The sequence below is a fragment of the Synchiropus splendidus genome, chromosome 1 (genome assembly GCF_027744825.2).
Source record: "Synchiropus splendidus isolate RoL2022-P1 chromosome 1, RoL_Sspl_1.0, whole genome shotgun sequence".
Lineage (NCBI taxonomy): Eukaryota > Metazoa > Chordata > Actinopteri > Syngnathiformes > Callionymidae > Synchiropus > Synchiropus splendidus.
In genome coordinates this window covers 12,535,744-12,554,341 of record NC_071334.1, presented here as the reverse complement: position 1 = coordinate 12,554,341, position 18,598 = coordinate 12,535,744, and the positions used below count along the sequence as shown (strand labels likewise).

The 18,598-nt window shown below is 41.6% G+C and overlaps 2 protein-coding genes across 2 annotated transcripts in view; one reads left to right on the top strand and one right to left on the bottom strand.

Moving 5' to 3' along the window:
• Window positions 1-30: 30 nt before the first annotated feature.
• On the bottom strand, window positions 31-12,962 carry LOC128752354 (ceramide synthase 2-like). The gene is made up of 11 exons (XM_053853485.1): window positions 12,798-12,962; window positions 12,239-12,445; window positions 9,020-9,137; window positions 7,566-7,684; window positions 7,432-7,489; window positions 7,043-7,093; window positions 5,836-5,928; window positions 4,273-4,401; window positions 2,381-2,487; window positions 1,616-1,772; window positions 31-1,189 (listed from the first exon to the last, which is right to left on the bottom strand). The coding sequence occupies exons 2-11, from the start codon at window positions 12,412-12,414 to the stop codon at window positions 992-994; spliced, it is 1,206 nt and encodes a 401-aa protein (XP_053709460.1). The 5' UTR covers window positions 12,415-12,445; window positions 12,798-12,962; the 3' UTR covers window positions 31-991.
• A 1,981-nt stretch (window positions 12,963-14,943) lies between these two features.
• The window catches only part of fbn2b (fibrillin 2b), a 75,270-nt gene continuing 71,615 nt past the window's right edge, over window positions 14,944-18,598 (top strand). Inside the window, exon 1 of the mRNA XM_053877248.1 lies at window positions 14,944-15,215. The gene's annotated coding sequence lies outside the window, so the exon portion shown is untranslated. The remainder of the gene's footprint in view (window positions 15,216-18,598) is intronic.

Below are 18,598 nucleotides of genomic sequence, written 5' to 3'. Positions count from 1 at the left end.
GTGAGCAAACAAGCTCAGTGAACGCAGACCGTTGATACATTTACATTTATTAAAAATTGTTCAGAGAGATTTAATCATTCATTGTCCTGCTTGTAAGACAAAGGTCAGGTGACATACAGGAAAACAAAACAATACAAAAGAACACCACTCCCACAGCTCTGACCTTGACAGTCTATGTATGAAGCCCTTGTAGGTCGGCATGAAGCTCCATCTTCACATAACAAAACATTGGTGGATTCTACGAAGGAGACATGGATGTAACAATATTACAGCGTTACACAAGCGAGGTGGTGAATTCTTCCACACCAAAGAAAAACTGCAGCAATAATCAGGAAACACTTAACTTTAACATGGTAAAAATATTTGTGCTTCGCAAAAGTGTGGTGGTCAGTTAACGCACACAGTGCCCAAGGAAGAACATGGTCCAATACAGTTTTATCAAAAGCACAAGAAAAACTCCAACAAAACAGAGAAAAACACTTAAAATATATAGTAACTCGTATTTATTTAAGAATGATGACAGTTTACTCTGTAAAATCAGATACCAGATTAGCAATGAATGTATTTTTTTTATGTAGCCTTAGCATCGATACTAGATTGGGAAACCCCACAAGCATGTGGAGAACTTACACATTCAGCAGGGAAAGTCATAACGCTAACCACTACAACACTGCACTGCAAATTAAAGCATGATACAATCCTATTCATGAGGAATGTAATGACTTACATGTTGTACTTCCTCATGTATGAAGTGAATGTAGACAGCTTGGTTAAGTATAAAACTGCGGTCAATTTCATAGAGCAAGGCTGAATCACTTAGTATTTACAGAGTTAATGCGGCCATGTACAATCGTTTGTGCTTCGTGTCTCCTCAGCATTGTCGAGTTCAGAGAGCTATGTGGACCCCAAACCATTCGTGAGGGTGAACCAGAGTTGCTTCGTGTATCAGAAGTGAGTAAAAAATATGAGAGGAGAGCAAGTGTCTTCACCACTATCTGGCTTTGGGGAGTCGACTATTGCTGTTTCTCTGGTTGGTCAGGTTGTTCAGGACACAGTTGTTGGCCAGTGAAGCCAGTTTATAGTTGATGGTTCCCTTCCTCTGTTCCCAAGTGCTCTCATCATCTTCATCATCAGGCTCTTCTTCCTCGTCCGGCTCACTCTCCACATCGCTGCGCTCATCTCGCTCCACCTGGAGACAGCGAAGGCCATTGCAGAATTACATGGAACCACTCATATTCTGAGGCAAAAAGGTCTCTCATTTATACCCTCCAGTTCTCAGGGGCAGTGTTATACACTGTGACTGTCAAAGCCAAATGAATGTGATGAAATCAGATTATAAAAATAGGTTTGGTTGTGTCTTATTTAATGTTAAAATACATTTCTTTTAAAGCTTCTTGATGTGTCTCATACCTTTCAAAATATATTTTCAATTCCAAGGTATTTTAAGGGATAGGGAATACCCACAAAAAGCCAAGTGAAAAAATGGGAAATGAAAATAAAACGGTTCCATTTGTGCTCTACTCTAGTGAGAAGGTCCCCTCACTCTGCTACGAGTCCCATCGTGCCTGGCAACAGTTTAAATCAAATCTGTTTTCTAATCCAGTCCAACACTCACCTTTCCCTTGAAGACGAATTTGTAGACCATCTTCAGGATGAGATAAGCCCAGAAGATGTGCAGCGCCTGCAGCACCAGCAGAAGAGCGTTGAAGAAGTAATAGCCGAAGAACGGTTGGAAGAATTCACGAGACAGAACCAACGTTGCGTGGATCAACCTGAAGACACAAAGATGGACACTGATAGTCACTTGATAGTTGGCTTGCCTGGCCACTAGGTGGCAGTGGTGTTCCGATTATCGTCTACCCACGTGTTTTTCATTTGACTCGTTGGTCAGAAGCCAAACAAAACTCATAACCTACATAATGCAGACATTAGTAGGACTGAACATCTTGACCACCGCCCTAATGTTACATAGGTCCCCTTATCTGTTCAACTCCAGCTTTCTTTGGTAAAGCCTTATCAAGTAGCTATAAAATTGTAGTTTATTTACTTGTGCATTTTTACTTCACATCTGCTTTCAACTTTGAAACCTCCTAAAATATGAGCGGTATATTAATGATTATGAGTATATTTATTACACATTCCATCAAGGTGTCTTAAACAGAAAACTGTGACATCAAATATGTTTTTTTTCCCATTATACATTTATTTAACATGCAAAAAAATAATTTTCTTTGTCTATTTCATTTTCTCTCTCACCGTCTCCTCAACTGGAATGTAAGTTGATCCATAAATGAAGTCATGTTAGTCGAACGTTAGGACACAAGAATGGATTTCAGATTACGTGTGTCCTCCAGGAAATGTTTCAAACAATCGCTCTCACCGTCCAGGAAACACCACCAGCCGCGTCACCAAGAAGACGAGAGCGAAGACGACAAAGAGTGAGTCACAAATGGGGGTCAAACCGGCGTAGTGGAACATCTTTGCAGACTGAAAGAGAATGTGATGAAGAGGAGGGGTACAAAGGTAAATATTATTCAGCCCTTAAAGTTTATGCGAGATCATTCCACTCAAACCGAATCCAGCATTCTGAGGCGTTGAACAGTGGCGTCATGGTTAATGGTGCCAAGTTTGAACTCGGCTTGAGACAAATTTTAAATCTCTATGTAGCGTGTGTATGATTTTCCAGGTTCCCTCCCACTGTCAAACAACACACTGAATGCCAGATGTGGGAATGGTTCAACAACAAGCTGCAGATGTCTTTCACCTATTAAGAATAATTTCACTTCACCGAGTACATTTGTAAAGCCATCTTTGTTGAAATACAGTTGGTACAAAAAGATTTAAAAATGAATATAATACGAATAAAGAAGATTATGAAGTAGCGACCAAGAAAAAGACAAAGTCAGAGATTCTAATGGTAGATTAGCGTGAAGTATTTACTTTACTAAATGATTTTATCAGATTCCAGCTGACGCCTGTCCGCATGACGCAGGGCACATATTTCTTCCATCCGTCATGACTGATATGCTATCTACGAGTCCTGAGTTGATGTGAAATATACAACAGACACAAACACATGGAAGACAATGGAGCTGTCGTGTCACGGCAGGGTCAGCAGATAAGAGGTTTACTATCACGAGACCAACTCTGTGCCAAAGCATTTGTACATAGCAGCACAGTTGTGGAGAAAACAAACCTCACTGGGACTGCTGTCACACTTACAGACAAATCTATCATCTGACAAACAAATGCTCTCAAAACAACACATTTTAAATCTCTTCAAATAAACATTTAGAATGTTATGTCAAATTCAAAAGGTATGGTGTAAAAAAGGAAGTACAGATTTTTTTTCAACTGCATGACCCATTTTTAAATCATGGAACAAAAAAGGATTTGAATGATTTCCCCATTGACAAAAAGATGCAAATGTTGAAAACATTCTCAAACTAGTTTTTCCAGTTCAAGATTGTTCTTTCCTTCATAGGGACTGGCCCAACAAACCTCACTTACTGTACTTTCCTTGTCTGAAGAGAAAATATACAAAACTCTGCCAAGCAGCTCATTTCCACCCATATCTGTATCATTAAATATATTGTTATATCTGTATGATTAAACTATTCAGCATTTGAAAAAAAAAAGTTTGGGCTTCCCTGCTCTGAATGCTGCCTCCGCGACCCGACCCCGGATAAGCGGCAGAAGAAGGTGAAGGTGAAGGTGAAGGTGCATTTGAAATACCACTGAGAGTCAACTGAGCTCAATGGGACGCAAAATTGTAACAATCTATTCTTTGACTCCTCATCACTAAAAATGTCATTAAAATCATCAAATTGTACTTACAGAATAAAATCAGAAAAAAGCTACACATCAATTATTAATAAATCGCTTCTTTCTTTTTTTAAAGCAACGAAGACTGAAACAGTAACATAATGGTAGTTTGTGTCTAACTGTAACCGTAGTGTTGTGTACACACGTGGATGCCCAAAACAGATAAAATGCTTTTCAGTAGACAAACTAAATGTAGTTTTGGAATTTAATGAGTAGTACTAACGGTAATTCACATCTCAAAAGACATGACCTGAACTCACAATGTCCGTTCTTATCCTGGTCCAGAACTCATGCATTTGCTGCATAATGTTGGTCTGATCTGATCAAAAATATTGGACTACATGGCCTCCCTCTGTCACAGGGAAAGTCAGGCTGAACTTGCCCATGGGCCAGTAAACATTCGGAAATGATGTCCACAGATTTGTGAAGTTTAGTTCTGTAACTTACCTCCAGCAGGAAGTCAGAGGAGTCGTGCACCAGCATGACAAGTGTCCCCACTCTAACAAAGTTAGCGCAGTAGGAGAAGCCTATCAGGAAGATGGTGGCAATGTGATGAATCACCTGCTCCTTGAAATCCTAAAATGTACAAAGAAGAGGAGGTCATGTAGATACTGCGATACAGTCCTATATATTTCAGAATTGTTCATTATTAATATAGCTTTTCTTTACTTTCCTGAACAGTGAATACATGTTACTGTATAATGATTTTGTTTTCCCTTCAGAGCCGATTTTTTTTAGCTGTGTTGTGTCTGTGAAAAGTCCTTAATGTCAATGTGCTCAGTTGCTCCTCATCATTGAAGTCCTTCCCTCTTCGGTAGAATACATACATACAGTACATACATCGTCAGTAAACCAGCTCTTCATAATGTTCAGGGTTGCAGGGAGTGCTGGAGTCGATCCCAACGGCCATTTGTTTCAGTGAAGTTCTAGTATTTGATTGGCCAATGACCCCACTTCTTCTCTGTTCCTCTTCATCCTGGTTATCTCTGATCTTAATTTTGAAATTACTTGCTCATATTTTATAGAAAATGTAGAATCACAGGTATGACACTCAGGGCCTGGGTGCTGAAATCTGAACCACCAAAACATTTGCAGGCTGTTTTGTAGCAAGCAGTGAGTTAAAAAAAAGGCGATCTTGAAACATCCCAGAAAACACAAAGCAGATGGAAAGTCGGGGAAGCAAATTTATAGTTCAGTTAACTTAGTAATCCAAATTCTGCTCAGACTCCTGTGTGAAGAATGGTTGATAATTTGGTCAATAGAAAGACTGTTTAAAGTCTTGGCTCCGTGAGTGAGTGAGTTAGACACCTGACGTGAAGCAAGAGCAGCAGAGTTGTCCACCGAGATTGGGGGAGGAGAGCATCGGCCGAACTGTTGGATCAGTTCCACATAGTTTTGATCCTACAGGGAGAATTTCAGCTTCTCGCATCGTAACTTCCCCTCACAGACTTGACTCAGTTCGATCAATAGATGAAGTTTAAGCGCGTCACATCTCAGACTCAAACAGAGCTAATGTGCTTTATGCAATAATGTTGCCTGTAAGACCTGCAAGGCATGAGAACAGAGGTTCATTGTCAAGGTTGTGCAGGCATTTCTGGGTCACACTGAAGGAGCCAGAAGAACAAAAGAAAATACGTTCTTCTTGACCAGGCCATTTTTTGGCATTAGTGGTGGTGAGCCTGAGCTACCAGACTTGGCTGAGGTTGCCTTATTATCTGCCTCAGCAGGACACACACTGTTTACACATACTGCTTACTTACTGCTTCAAGGCAGGTGCAACATGAATAAGCAATCGACAGCTGCATCCATAAATCGGTAAGACACTCCAGAGTGGCTGCACTGGTTAGCCAGCAAACATCATTATGTAACATTGAATAATCTGGTGTGTAATCCACTCTCAACCCGAGGAAAACATGTGGATTACACAGCAAAAAGCAAACCACTGACTATTCACCCACATTGGGCTTCACGCTAGCATCAGTTAGAAGGTGGGCGAGATGGAATACGTACTTTCCGCTTGACGTCCACTGACACAGACAGAAGCAGAGAAATGTAGAAGCCCAGTTCCAACATGTAGTACCAGTAGTGGGTTTCAGCCACTGGCTGAAAGAGAGGAGAATAACATGCCAATGATTTCATTGCATTGTCCTGAACAAGTGCGTCAGTCTTCACAAGACTCTTGGTGAATCATAAATCTAGCCTCCAGCGTTCATTGTTTTCTTTTATAGTGTCCGCAATTATCTCAGCTTCCACCGAAACACCCCTTTCACAGCTCCCAGCAATCAACTCCAGCACAAAGACAGGAAGTGGACGGTAACTTTCAAACCCCTTCCTTTTGATGACACAATCCTGTGAAAATATCAGCTTTTATTTTGAGGCGTAGAAAGTTGAAAAAGAAACACAAAAAGTTTTCAGGAATGTAGACCTTCAGACACGTGCAATGACATGTAAGGAAGTAAGGAAGTAGGTTGCTTGGGAATGTAACAAAAAAAACCCTCCATCACTGAGGTGCTAAAACTAAACTAAAAATAAAGTCAGACAAGATTATGGTTCTACTTATTTCAGAAACTGACTGTCTAATCTAAAACACAGATTAGATTTCATTTTGACTCTTAAGGTATGTCAGCCTGCTGGTGAGTGGAAAGTTTCTTATTTCTGGTTTTTGATTTATGACAAAAATCTTATCTGAAGCATCACCAAATCGTTTTTTTTAACTGGCAAAATATGATGTTTTACATCGCTGCTTCAGTTTTACTTCACTCTAAACTAACCAGGCATTTCCCCTTGATTTTGGCACTCATTCTCTTGTTTCTAGTCTTGAAACAGAGACTCATTCTAAGTAATATATGGGCTGGAATTTAGCATTTGGTGCTTATTTCTAGGTCACACACTTTCACCACAGAATTCTTATTTCCGGTCCTGAGCTGGCTTGTTTCAAGAAAAAATATCTCAATGCATGCACAGATAATTTCACTAAAATCAAGCACTTTTATGCTTGATGTCAGTGCTAAAGTCTTAAATTTGGAGTAGCCTATTTAGCAGAGTATTGAAAACATACTTTTTGTGTGATTTTAAGCAACAAACATCAGCTGATACATGTCGCTAGAGCACTGCAGCCTGAGAATGATCTGTCACATGCATAGCTCAGATAGTTTGGAACAATATTCAGGTGATAGCAGGAAAAATGTTGGAACTTGTGTGAGACATTAGCACTCACCTGTTTGGGGTAGCCCCTCCAACATTCTCTCTGATCCCAAAACCATGATGTCTGCAGGACAAAGGGAGTGTGGATGAACCCAACACATGCAGGAGCTCAAGTATCATGAGTCACGACAGGTCCACTTCAGGCTCACTAAGCACCTTGACTAGCAAAATCCATCAACAAATGCTTGGTCAACCTCTTTGGTAGACGTATCTAAGGCTCATGGAAGCTTTGTCCAGGATTAGCTGGTGCTTCAGCAAGGTCTCAGTTGACATTCAGCAGCACCACGGTTCAACATCACAGCCACTGGAAGTTTGTTTCACAGTGATACGCCTTAACAAATGAATTAAATGTACTTCAGCGCTGAAATGTGGACCACAGTTTCAAATGGAGGGAAGACGTACGTTTATTAAAGAGGCGAGTCCAGCAGAGAAGGACACGAGGTAGAAGACAAACCGCCACCTGCTCACAAGAGGATGAGGAGAGGTGAAGAGTCATGTCTTCCAGGTGTGAGGTGCAATGTCAGGTGGAAACTCACGATGCCTCGCTGAATTTAGTGGTGTTTGTGGGTCGGTCCTGGTTGCGTCTGTGTCTGAACCAGGCTTGGATCTTTCTCTGCGAGAGTCCACACTGCTTCTCCAGATTCGACAACTGGCTCTGCCAACACACGAAGACAAAAGACAAAACCTCACATGAACACAATGACAAGCATGAGCACGAGTTTAGTTCAATGATTGTCTCCAAAATAGAGCAGGACATTTCCCATCCCTTTTGCTTTTATGCAATGTTGGACATGAATAAATATATTTTTTGTTTTACCAGAATTGACTGGTAACTACTAAACAAGGTCCTTTTTATACTTTACATTCTAAACCAGCAGTTCATACATGAACGATTACATTCATTATATTTCAGACAAATTACTCCTGACTTAAGTTGCAACTTCTATAAACTTGATCAAATCTGAAAAGTGGAGCAACTTAAATGGATTAAATAATCACTGATGATCTCTGAGGACAATTCAGTTCAAAACTTTGACCTCATTTCCAAGAGAGTCCCAGTTTCTCGGTGGCCCTCTGGCATACTACTCAGACAAAACTTCCCCATACATAATGCCATACAGTTATTTGTATCGCAGCCAAGTTATGTAAGTAACGTAGACAGCAACGCATTTTGTCACCACAGTCAAGGTCGATTTGATTTAATGACTAAATTGCATAATGTTTTTGAAAGATACTACTTCCCTGAAACTTATCACGACACATTTCGTACAGTTGAGTTGATCCAATTGACGTTGCAAGATAATGACATGCCCAAACAAGCTGAAAAGACAGTTTTGATGCATCAAGCTTCGCTGGTCCTGACAGCTGCCAAATGTACTAGTCTGTGCAGGGCCAATAGAACAGACTGGAATATCAGAAAGTGACAAATGTGCATGCCACCACTTGCTCCTTGATAAGGGAAAGTATACTGTGTACATGCAAACAGTCTTCAGCTAGAGACCTTAACCTCCATGTTCCTTGTCACCCCAACGTCCCCTCACTTGCTCTCTTCTGTAGTACACAGAAGTGTGAGTGGCGTAATGTTCTAGCACTACATGAAGAAGAAGGCATAATACAGTACATTAGTATTGGCTTCTTTAGCATAAAAACCTGAACATGGAAACAGAAACCAAAGGAGTCTTTAAGAAAGACACAGCTGTATATTAAAGGACAGTGAATTTCTGGAGGCAGTTTTTTTATACACTTTGGTGATCTGAATCTGTGTTAACGTCTTTTTGAAAATAAACAAATCGATGCCGACTTCTAAGGTCAGAACTGATTTCCTGCATATGACTATTGCCCTTGTCAGGAAAATAATCTTCCATAATCCCTGGTTTACTCAGCATCTGCTACAGACGGTGGATCAACATAAATCCACACCGCCATTATACGCATAAACCTAAATGGGGTTAATGTACTTGAGGCCATTTCCAAAAATAAAGGTACCAACTTGTGACGGCTGCCGGCTGTTGCACTTGTAGAAGTTCTCCAGCTTCGGAACAGAAGGAGCTCGCACCCGAACCCGATCCCTCACCCCTAACAGTTTGCCCAGTGGGAGTGCAATGATCCTGGGAAGACACCAGTTGACAGGAGGATCACATTTTAGAACAAATACAAACACACAATACACAAAGTGACAATCACATGTGTTTATTTTGTTCCTGCTTTTACACAAATAAACTAATTACACTTCTCCCGACAGCCGGTCAGGCCGCTCCCTGGGGAGGACAGTGACATTTGGCTGATGGTGCTTCTGTCTTCCGCGGATATCATCAAGGGACACTCGATCTGTGTGTGTGTAGGTGTGTGTGTGTGAGGACGTGTGTGGTTGAGACAGGCAGGGCATCAGGGAAAAGGAAAATGTGACGTTAAGCTTCTGACGGTTTGTTTGTGTATATGGACACGTAACTTTATCCGGGACGTAATGATGCTGGGATCCAGAGATCAGGAAGGGTTAGGAGGGACACAAAACATCTTTGGGTTACAGGGCAGTTTATGAGTTTGTGGCAGCATACTCAAATCTAGTCAGTTGAAAGACCTAAAACCCAAACAACAATTGACTACATACACAATCAGTAGTGCGAACGCACCTGCCAAGCTGCTGCCACAAGTGCAGCTAATATTTCTACTGAGCTCATAAATATCTGATGAAGCTACACAAAAACAAGTTCTGGCTGGGGCTGGTCTGACTCAGCTCCAGAGCCAGGAACACACAGAAAACAGGAACCGGTCCCTTATCTAACAGTCCATCACACCTCATTCATCTTCACCCCGGTCGTTGATGACTTTGACCAGTTCGCTTTGATACGACAGGCAGCTGAAAATGTGACATGCGACCAGGTGACATGCATCAACACTCACAACACAGGTACTTAACAGGATGGTAAAAGAATCCAGGAAGATTCTTTTCTCAACAGAGTAAGTCGATCACTTGAAAAAAAGTCTCATGGAGTTTCCATCACAGTTCAGTTTTGACTCTTGAACAGAGCTTGTGGTTCACATTTTGATTGTATGTCAGAAGAATTCAAAAACCAAGTGGATGATGGGACTGAAGATGAGCGAACTCTTTGCGGCACAATGTGCACAAAACATCAAAACTTTTTTTAAACGCAACACTTCTTTCCATCAGCACAATCTCATTTTCTGCATGATAATTTTAGCATTGGTATCACACTGCATCTCCTGGTGCATCAGAAACTGGTGTATTTCCCAATCCAAAGAAACTACAGGACATTAAATAGCTTTTCTTTTTGTCTTTTTTTGTTTTTAGTAATTAAGTATTTTTTGTAATTTATCATTGAAATCATTTTTTTTTCATGGCCATTGTTATGTTTTTCAAAACTATGTCTACATGATGAGAGACAATCCTCCTTTGTCTTCATAAACCACATGAAGTTGTCCTGACCCAAACAAGACTAGAAGACTGGCAGCATTCATTGTCAAAGTACTTCTCTAACGACAGAAAAAAAATGAGAAAATGATACTCTTCTTAGCTGTGTGTTTAGCTAAGAAAATAACATCTTACTTCTCGATGTAAGAGGAAGTGTAAACACACAACACATCCCACCTCCAACACCGGTCCTAAGGACATCAGAACAAGATGCAGTAATTTTGATGCTTTGCCTTTCAGCAATAGAAAAACAGCAGAGTAATGGGACGGTAAGGGAGTTTTGTGAATCCTTTTCATCTGTACAATTTCCCATTCTAACAAGTCTCTCGATGCTGGCCTAGAAAATATATAATAAGTCCAACTGGGAATAAAAACGTTGCGCAACCTACACCATTCTCTAGACAAATAATTTCCTGATAGCTAAGATGGTGCAGAATTACTTTAAAATCATGACTATATGCTACTGCTTGGTGTGTTGTAGTGTTAATAAAGTCGGCCAAGTCCCTCGCATCAAGCCTGTCAGCAGATAATACTGTCTAGCCATGATGTCTCTCGCTACATTTAGCACAGACAATCGATCAGCTTCCTTCAGTTTGTTACAGTTAAAAGCACTCTATAAACTAACTGACCTCACATTTCAATTGAGGTTTAGACTTCATTGAGCCCGTTCTTCCACAGTGCAAAAACAAACAGAGCTGAATTGTTGTGGACCTGATGCCTGAATCCATCAGTAGGTAACACCAAGACAAAACTGGACAGATACACGATGACCTTTCCAAGCCAACAAGAGAGAGTGTGTGCTTGGAGTGAGCAACTTCAGACACAGGTATTTGTGGTTCTGCCATCCCTACTTCATACTCCAACTGATTTACACTGTTTTTTTTTCATTGTTGGTATACATTTTTATAAAAGGGCACAGTTTTTTTTTCAGTGATTGAATCGCACTCCCTTGTAGAGTAGCTTTGCCTAAAAAAGGTACACTTAGTTTAAGTTTACGAAATGGCTGCCTTATTAAAAAAGCTCTGTTTTATCATGTCAGACTGATAAGGACAACAAAAATGGCAACTACTCTGCAAGAGTTGACTAAGAATATTAATCATCAAAGCATTTAGAACAGCTCTACATGAGACAAAACTGACTCGTGTCATCGCTTCAAGTTTGTTGAGGCATTTCAAGACGAGAGCTTGAAACCATGTGGTGTCACACTGACCCCTATCTGAGAAGCTGAGTTGAGGAGGGTTGTCACTGTTAATGTGCTGAGGTGTTCTCCCCCTCCCTCAGTTAGAATGTATATGCTGATTCTTGAACATGAACTTCACAGTTGTACAGGTGGTACAGTACACAGTGTGAGAGTTCCACTACATCGTGTTCAGTGACAGCAGCACCAGTTGAGATGGGTCGATTCATTCTGAAGGGACATAAAAGTTCAGATCCAGAACGGGTCTTTGGAAAAGCTTCTTGGTTGAGTATGTATAGTTTTCTGCCAAACCTGCAATATAGCAGGTCAACTCTGTGAAAATGTTGAGGCATGGAGAGTGGTCGAACCTGGGTCCTGCCTTGAGGAAACTGGTTTCTACATTAGACTTCTTGGCTCAACTTCCCAGTCTGTGAAGCGCCACTGAACCGTTCCATCACACTGACTTTACTCCAAGTCCTGTGATGACCTTGACGAATGAACTTCCTCAGCAGAGGATCAACATCTTTAAAGTGCCAGCCAGTGGAAACTCTGAAAGGCCGTCATCAGCATGAATGATGGTGGATGAGGCAGCGGCGTCTTACCTCACAAAGGCGAATCTCAGAGCCATGAAAGCCAAAGCCAGAGGTAAAGTGTAGAGGAGATCCCTGGGCAGAGGAAAGCGTCCATCACCAGGATTCATCTCGATGTCCTTCCACCCGACTCCAGGGGGCAGCCAGTGCTGCTCCTGCCACAGCCACTCGTTCAGGAAGGCGTCCATCCTCGCAGAGGAGAAGAGGTTCGGACTTCACCTGTTCACACATCGATGCCTTCTTTATATTAACGCCAAGCGCACACAGTCCCGTGACACAGCAGTGATGTGTTGGATATACGGAAACAAACAAGTAGGCACACTTGTTTTGGGAGGACGCGCGCGCAGTTGCCTGCTATTTTTCCGCGCTTGTATATCTTCATGTTCGCTCCTAAACTGACGCAGTGAAAATATAAGGAAACTTCAGCAAGATGGCAAGTGATGCGATGGGAGTCGTTCACCCCCTTCTCAATTTAGCAGACACAACAACTCTATAAACCCGGAAGTGCGTCAACCGAAATGCAGCACAAACGGTTTGGTTAAAAAAAAAAAAAAGCAGAAGCGACTGTTACCTGTCTGTGCCCCGGAGCCGAGGATGGGAAGTGCACGAAGACGACTGCGGAGGAGGAGAGGAGGAGGAGGAGGAGGACGGTAAGGAGGGGCGTTTGACGCAAACTGCCTCTGCCGAGGGCGGAGTGATGGAGCGGGCCGCAACATCGTCGCGTCAGAGGCGCGTGCTAAATCAAAATAATACAGTACCTGTGGACGTTGGAAAAAAAAGAGCTGTGAATTAGCTTACAGTGTTTGGAGTTGCAAGTGTATGTCCAGACTCAGCTCAGTCGTGTGTTTGTTCATTAAAAAAAAAAAAAAAAAAAAACACGACTTGAAGGGGTCGGGAAACGACCACCGGCTTCTCCTTGCAAACTGCTCGGCCATGTGACAGAGCCAGCAGTGATGGAACAAGCCTGGGTCCTGTGATGAAGTAAGGACTCCAGGGATCCAAGAGCCACAAGCAGAAGTGCCAAACTCAGACTAATATTGAGTGAAACTCCTTAAACAGGAAGCAAGAGTCGAATAGACATTGATCTTCTGTGGTGTTGAGAGTGTAGTTTCAGCAGTAGTTATCTCTGTGGTTCACCACAGCTCACGAGACCCTAGTTTCTCACTCCGAAGCTCAAGTATTTTCCCATCTTTAATGAAAATATCTCACAACGTCTCAGTATTAAATTGTTGACAGTTATCTGAAAAGAGCCTGTTTTGAACACCTAAGTATCAGTGGGTAACAATATCATGAGTTTGCTTTAAATGGTGTGTTTTCCACGATTCCGCCTGTGTTTTCATTGTAACTCAATGAACTGTACTAAAAGCAGCATTACTGTACACAAACATCATTTTGACAGAAAAATCTAGAAGGTGATAAACATCTGGCAGGTTAGGAAGTCAGCCAGCTGGTTGCAGACAGCTCTTTTGACTGATTTGCATTGCACATTCAAGGTTGAGTTTATCTTACTTCTTTGACCCAGACTTTAACAAGGCTGCTTTAAATATTTTTCAACTCACTGATATTTTTCAACAGTCATTGGTCAAAGTGATAAGATTTAAACCCGGGCTCACATGACGGAGCTTGACATACCGATCATTTTTGAGCTCAGCCAGAAAAGAAAGTTCAGTGTTTGTGTGTCTTGCAACTGTACACATGAACTTAGAACCTTAGAGCTAAACACTTAAAAAGCATAGATTGGAGGCATCGACCAAATATGAAGCAAGTAGCAGTGCCAGCTTTTGTCTGAAGCATTTAAACAATTGCGAGAACAAGATTGTGAAAGAACTAAGGAATAGGATATTCTTGAACAACTTAATCCTGAATAACAACTGACATCGACCAGACAATTCAGTCATTGCTGTGATGTTACACAAGTGCCCTATCTTAAAAATGTATTTCCTGTTGTGGCTCTTCATATATTGTACCCCTGCCAGTCAGTTTAGTCACATCTTATTATAGGGAGGGATAGGGAGTCAGTGGTGTCAACACAACATTTGTAACTGAACATTGAGACTGCAGCTGAAGCATTGTTACACTGCAGCCACAATGAACAGGAAACACATGAATCCCAGCTGGATAAAAATAACATTGTGCTTACAACTAATTCTAATAGTCATAAATCGTACAAACTGGAGCAACTTTAATATATATTTTCAAATCAGGAGTATACATACTGTATGACTTTGACTTGTGAGTGACTGGTTGGACCTCTTTTCACTAGGTGAGTGTTAACTAAGCATGTCGTTGATATTGCAGACCTTATGTTTGCATCATTTTTTCCCCCGTATCAAGAAACTAGCTACCAAGTAGTATGCAAAGTAACAAAGTAGCTGAAAAATCTGCGATTTACCTCAGCAAGGAGGTTAGGTTCCATGGTTATTTGTACACAAAATACATTTAACCCTGGAGAGCCCAGGTTTGGGCATTTTGTATCACTTTTTTTGCACTTTATAATATTGTTTCTTTTGAATTTATTGTGATATGTTGTGTACAGAGCATGTTACGAACACAATTTCCCTTGGGATTAATAATGCTTTTCTGATTCTGATTCTGACAAGTGGATTTTACAGGGCTTAAGTAGAATGGCATCTCGACCAAGCAAGTAATTTTCATCTACGCTGTGATATATATTTTTTTAAAACCCAAGATGACTATCCTCGTCGTATTGAGTTGCTATAGTGCGTGTTAAATTTTGTGTAATGAGCGCAAAAAGACAGAAGATGGCAGCAGTGCTGCGGAGTTCCGTTTAGACAGCGTCATGAAGAAGAGGCCATGTTGCAGGATTGTATTAGAAAAAGGCGGTAAATCCACTTTTGCCGTCAAGCAACTTGAAAGATGCAGAGAAAACTAAATAGTTATTCTGTTTACAAAACAAACAACAAAGATATAGAGTGGATGGAGATAATATTAAAGAAAGCAATGGGAGGAAATCAGTGTCTGGGCGCAGGTATGTGATTTTTGAGTGCTTTTCTCGTTCTAACTCTGTAAGTAGTTGTTTGTCGATATATGAATTCAATCCAACCTTGTATTCACTTGGCCTTTTGCGTCAGGGGTTGCTACTGTTCAGCCACCTCCAACTTCACCTACATTATTCATGCCATTGGCTGCAGCACAGTACCGAACAGTCATGGTGATGGAGGTGATTGGAGAACTGCGACTCTGACATTTCCTGACTTAGTTTTGGAAGTCCTACACAATTACCGTCATTACGTGAAACTATGCTATTTAAGGATAATGGCCAACAATCACAGAGTTTATTTTCTCACCACACACCTGCCGGCTCTGGCTGACAGGTGCAGTTGTGATGCGAGGAAGATTGAACCAGCCGCGTTCCCCTGCCGCTGACAGTGCTCACCTTGTTACGTGCACCAGCTGCGTCACACGCTTCACATCATGTTTTTATTTGTCTGCACATCTGCAGGCTGATTTCCCGACCTTCTCACTCTCTTGAACACACAAACGTTCATCATGATGAGTGTGTTATTCAAGCAGATACACACACAGGTGCTGGCACATGTGCAAACACTTGCGTGTGCACGGTTCTTGAAAAACACATAAGCCTGCAATCAACAATTGTGTAAGTCATATTTGCACAATTATGCGATGGAATGATGGATGATTAATGTTTTTTTTTCAAATCCAAAGACAAGAGATAAGAGGCAATGGTAATGTAAAGTGTGTTGTCGAGGAGGTTCGGTGAAACCGAGCATGGACACCTTTCTTCGTTCTGACATGTGGAAGTCTTTGTGTGCGATCAAACGTTGGTTTTATTGACACAACTATCGTTATCCCTTCTTCAGTTTATGGATTTAATAATGGGGTTTCAAACTATTGCCTTCCCAAAGAGCTTTGAGTGTGTAGGCGGTAAATGCCTGATAATGGTAATGATCAAAGAAACATGTTTCGCTACAGTCTGTTTTTATATTGTTCTACTTAGACAGTCGTCATAAGGTTCCATGCATGGGCAGACGAAATGTTTCATTGTTCCACCATAACATTATAGGCTGCACGTGATGTCATCTGGAGGGAAGTGTTTGACCTTTGCCAGTTAAAGGGTTTTCATTGTCTGTAAAATGTGAGTCTACATGCATCATAGCTGGTGTAACAACACTACCCTGGTGTCCAGTCATTGCTGTGTGGACATAGAACTTATGATCGTGAATGCAGACCCTTCTACCTTTGAAGTCTCAGACCTAATTACTGCGTAAATATGCCATAGTTATTTATTGTATTTTGAGTATACAAATCCATGCCCATGTTGTTTCCCAGACCAGCAGATATAAACCCAACTTCAGGATCATAATCTTCAATTTGCTTGAGCCCCACGTTAGATAGAAGGTGCTGGAGTTTCGCAAATAACCACAAGGTGGCACTGTTCAGGTACATTATTACAGCGAAGCATAACTTGGCTTCAGCTGTCAGCACCGATAGACCGCCATATACCGTGACAAAGCTTCTCCTTTGTCTCGGTGAGATTGTGGCTCTAAGCAGGAAACCTGTGGCCCTGGGCCTCTGTAGCGCTGGAGAGGATCTGACTTCCGCCTGGTCACGTTTCTCCCAGACGCTTCAGGAAGTTCACGCAGCTTTCCCACCGGATCCTCGTGTACAGAGGTCTCCAGATCACGTGGGCATAACTTCAGAACACTGGCTTTCCTGAAATGGGTTCACATCACTCCTCACATCCTTCCCATCCATCACCCTTTCTCTTCTCATTTCTTGCCATGAACATTCCTCAAATACTACAGTGTTGTTCCTCATCCTCGAGAGTGTTGTGTTTGGCGTTAGGTCCCTGAAGGAGGCCCCGGGAGGAGCCGCTTGACCCCGCGGCTCTAAGCGCTAGAATCAACAGCGCCAAGCTTCCAGTCTCGACACAGTCTATTTGAAACCGGGCTCAGTCGTCTGGAGGTTTACAGTGAAAATGTTGCTCTTTGGGTTATTAGGAATCTCCCAGCTGTAGCGGAACAAAGCTGGAGTGACTTTCTTTTACACTAGAGGGCGCCAGATAGCGAAGGGCTCCGAAAGTTCAGACGAGGCGTGCAGGAACGCGCTTTCTATTGGACCGACGTTTGTTTCTTTTGGATGAAGTGACATCTGCGAGATATCATACAGTCTCTGCATGGATTTGTCTCACTAAGTGTTCCACTTTCACAGAGTACTTCATTCTTGATTATTTTTACGCAAGTTCAGCTTAAATACTGATAAACCTTTTCAATACATTTAATATAATTCAGCTGTGATTTGAAGTGCGTGCTGAACTGACAACTGAAGCGCTTTACGCGATAGATTGGTAATAGAAGCTGATCAAAAACATCTGCAAGGTGTCAAAGATATACTTAAGAATACACGCTATATGATTATAAATCGTTAAATAGTTTTTTTTTCACCCTTTAAATGCGTAAAACAACTATGAATGATTACTATACAAATGATATGTACAGCATAAATAACCCGACATGTGACGTCTGCCTCATGAACTCATTTGCTCCATCGGATTTTTGAATCGCATCACTGAGTGTGTCTCAGCATTCGTGTGTGTGCTTTGTTGAAAAGGTACATTTGCGACCTCCAGGCAAACTGGACAGTGTCAACATCATCAAAGTTCAAGTTGGGAAGTTTGATTGCAGTGGGGAGAGCAACAAAGCTTCTCTCACCTGCCTGTTTACAACCTTAATTAACAGACAAACACTGGAAGTTATGTCATGTGTTGCGTCAGGGTGGAGGTCACCCTGGAAGTATTTAAGAGTCAGACCATTGCTGACTATTGCCGTCATTGTTTGACGGTAATGGAACCCAGTTGTGGTAGGTATTGTCCCTGATAAAGTCGAGAGCTGTCGGATTCGGGTATTGTCACTTAACAACATATTAATGCTTGAATCAAAGTGGCAGGTGGACGTCATTATCGAAACAGAACCATCGATGTGATGCTGTAAAAACATTTAAAGATTTGGCACCAAGCAGTGATAAAACAATATTTCGGTGTTTTATTTGATTAAATTGTTGCGCATACATTTCTAAATCCGTCAGTTCACCTTTCATTGCCTGCTCTTTGAGCTTGTGAAACTCCCAGATGTGAAAACCAGGTGAAGCTGAGCAATAAAATCATTACTATCAGTCGTTACCTGCCTTCCCAGCTAACACAATGACCAAATGACACACTGTTTTCAGCAGCTATTGTTTAACCACTCTCATTGAGGTCAAAGGCTACGGTTATTTACAGGTAGTGTTGTCCTCTGTGACCTGTGAGATGTGAGTCGCTGAAATGCTCACGTACATGAGTCCGTGCCTGACAGAGTAAATGTGAAGATCATGTGACCCAAAATAAGAAAAAAG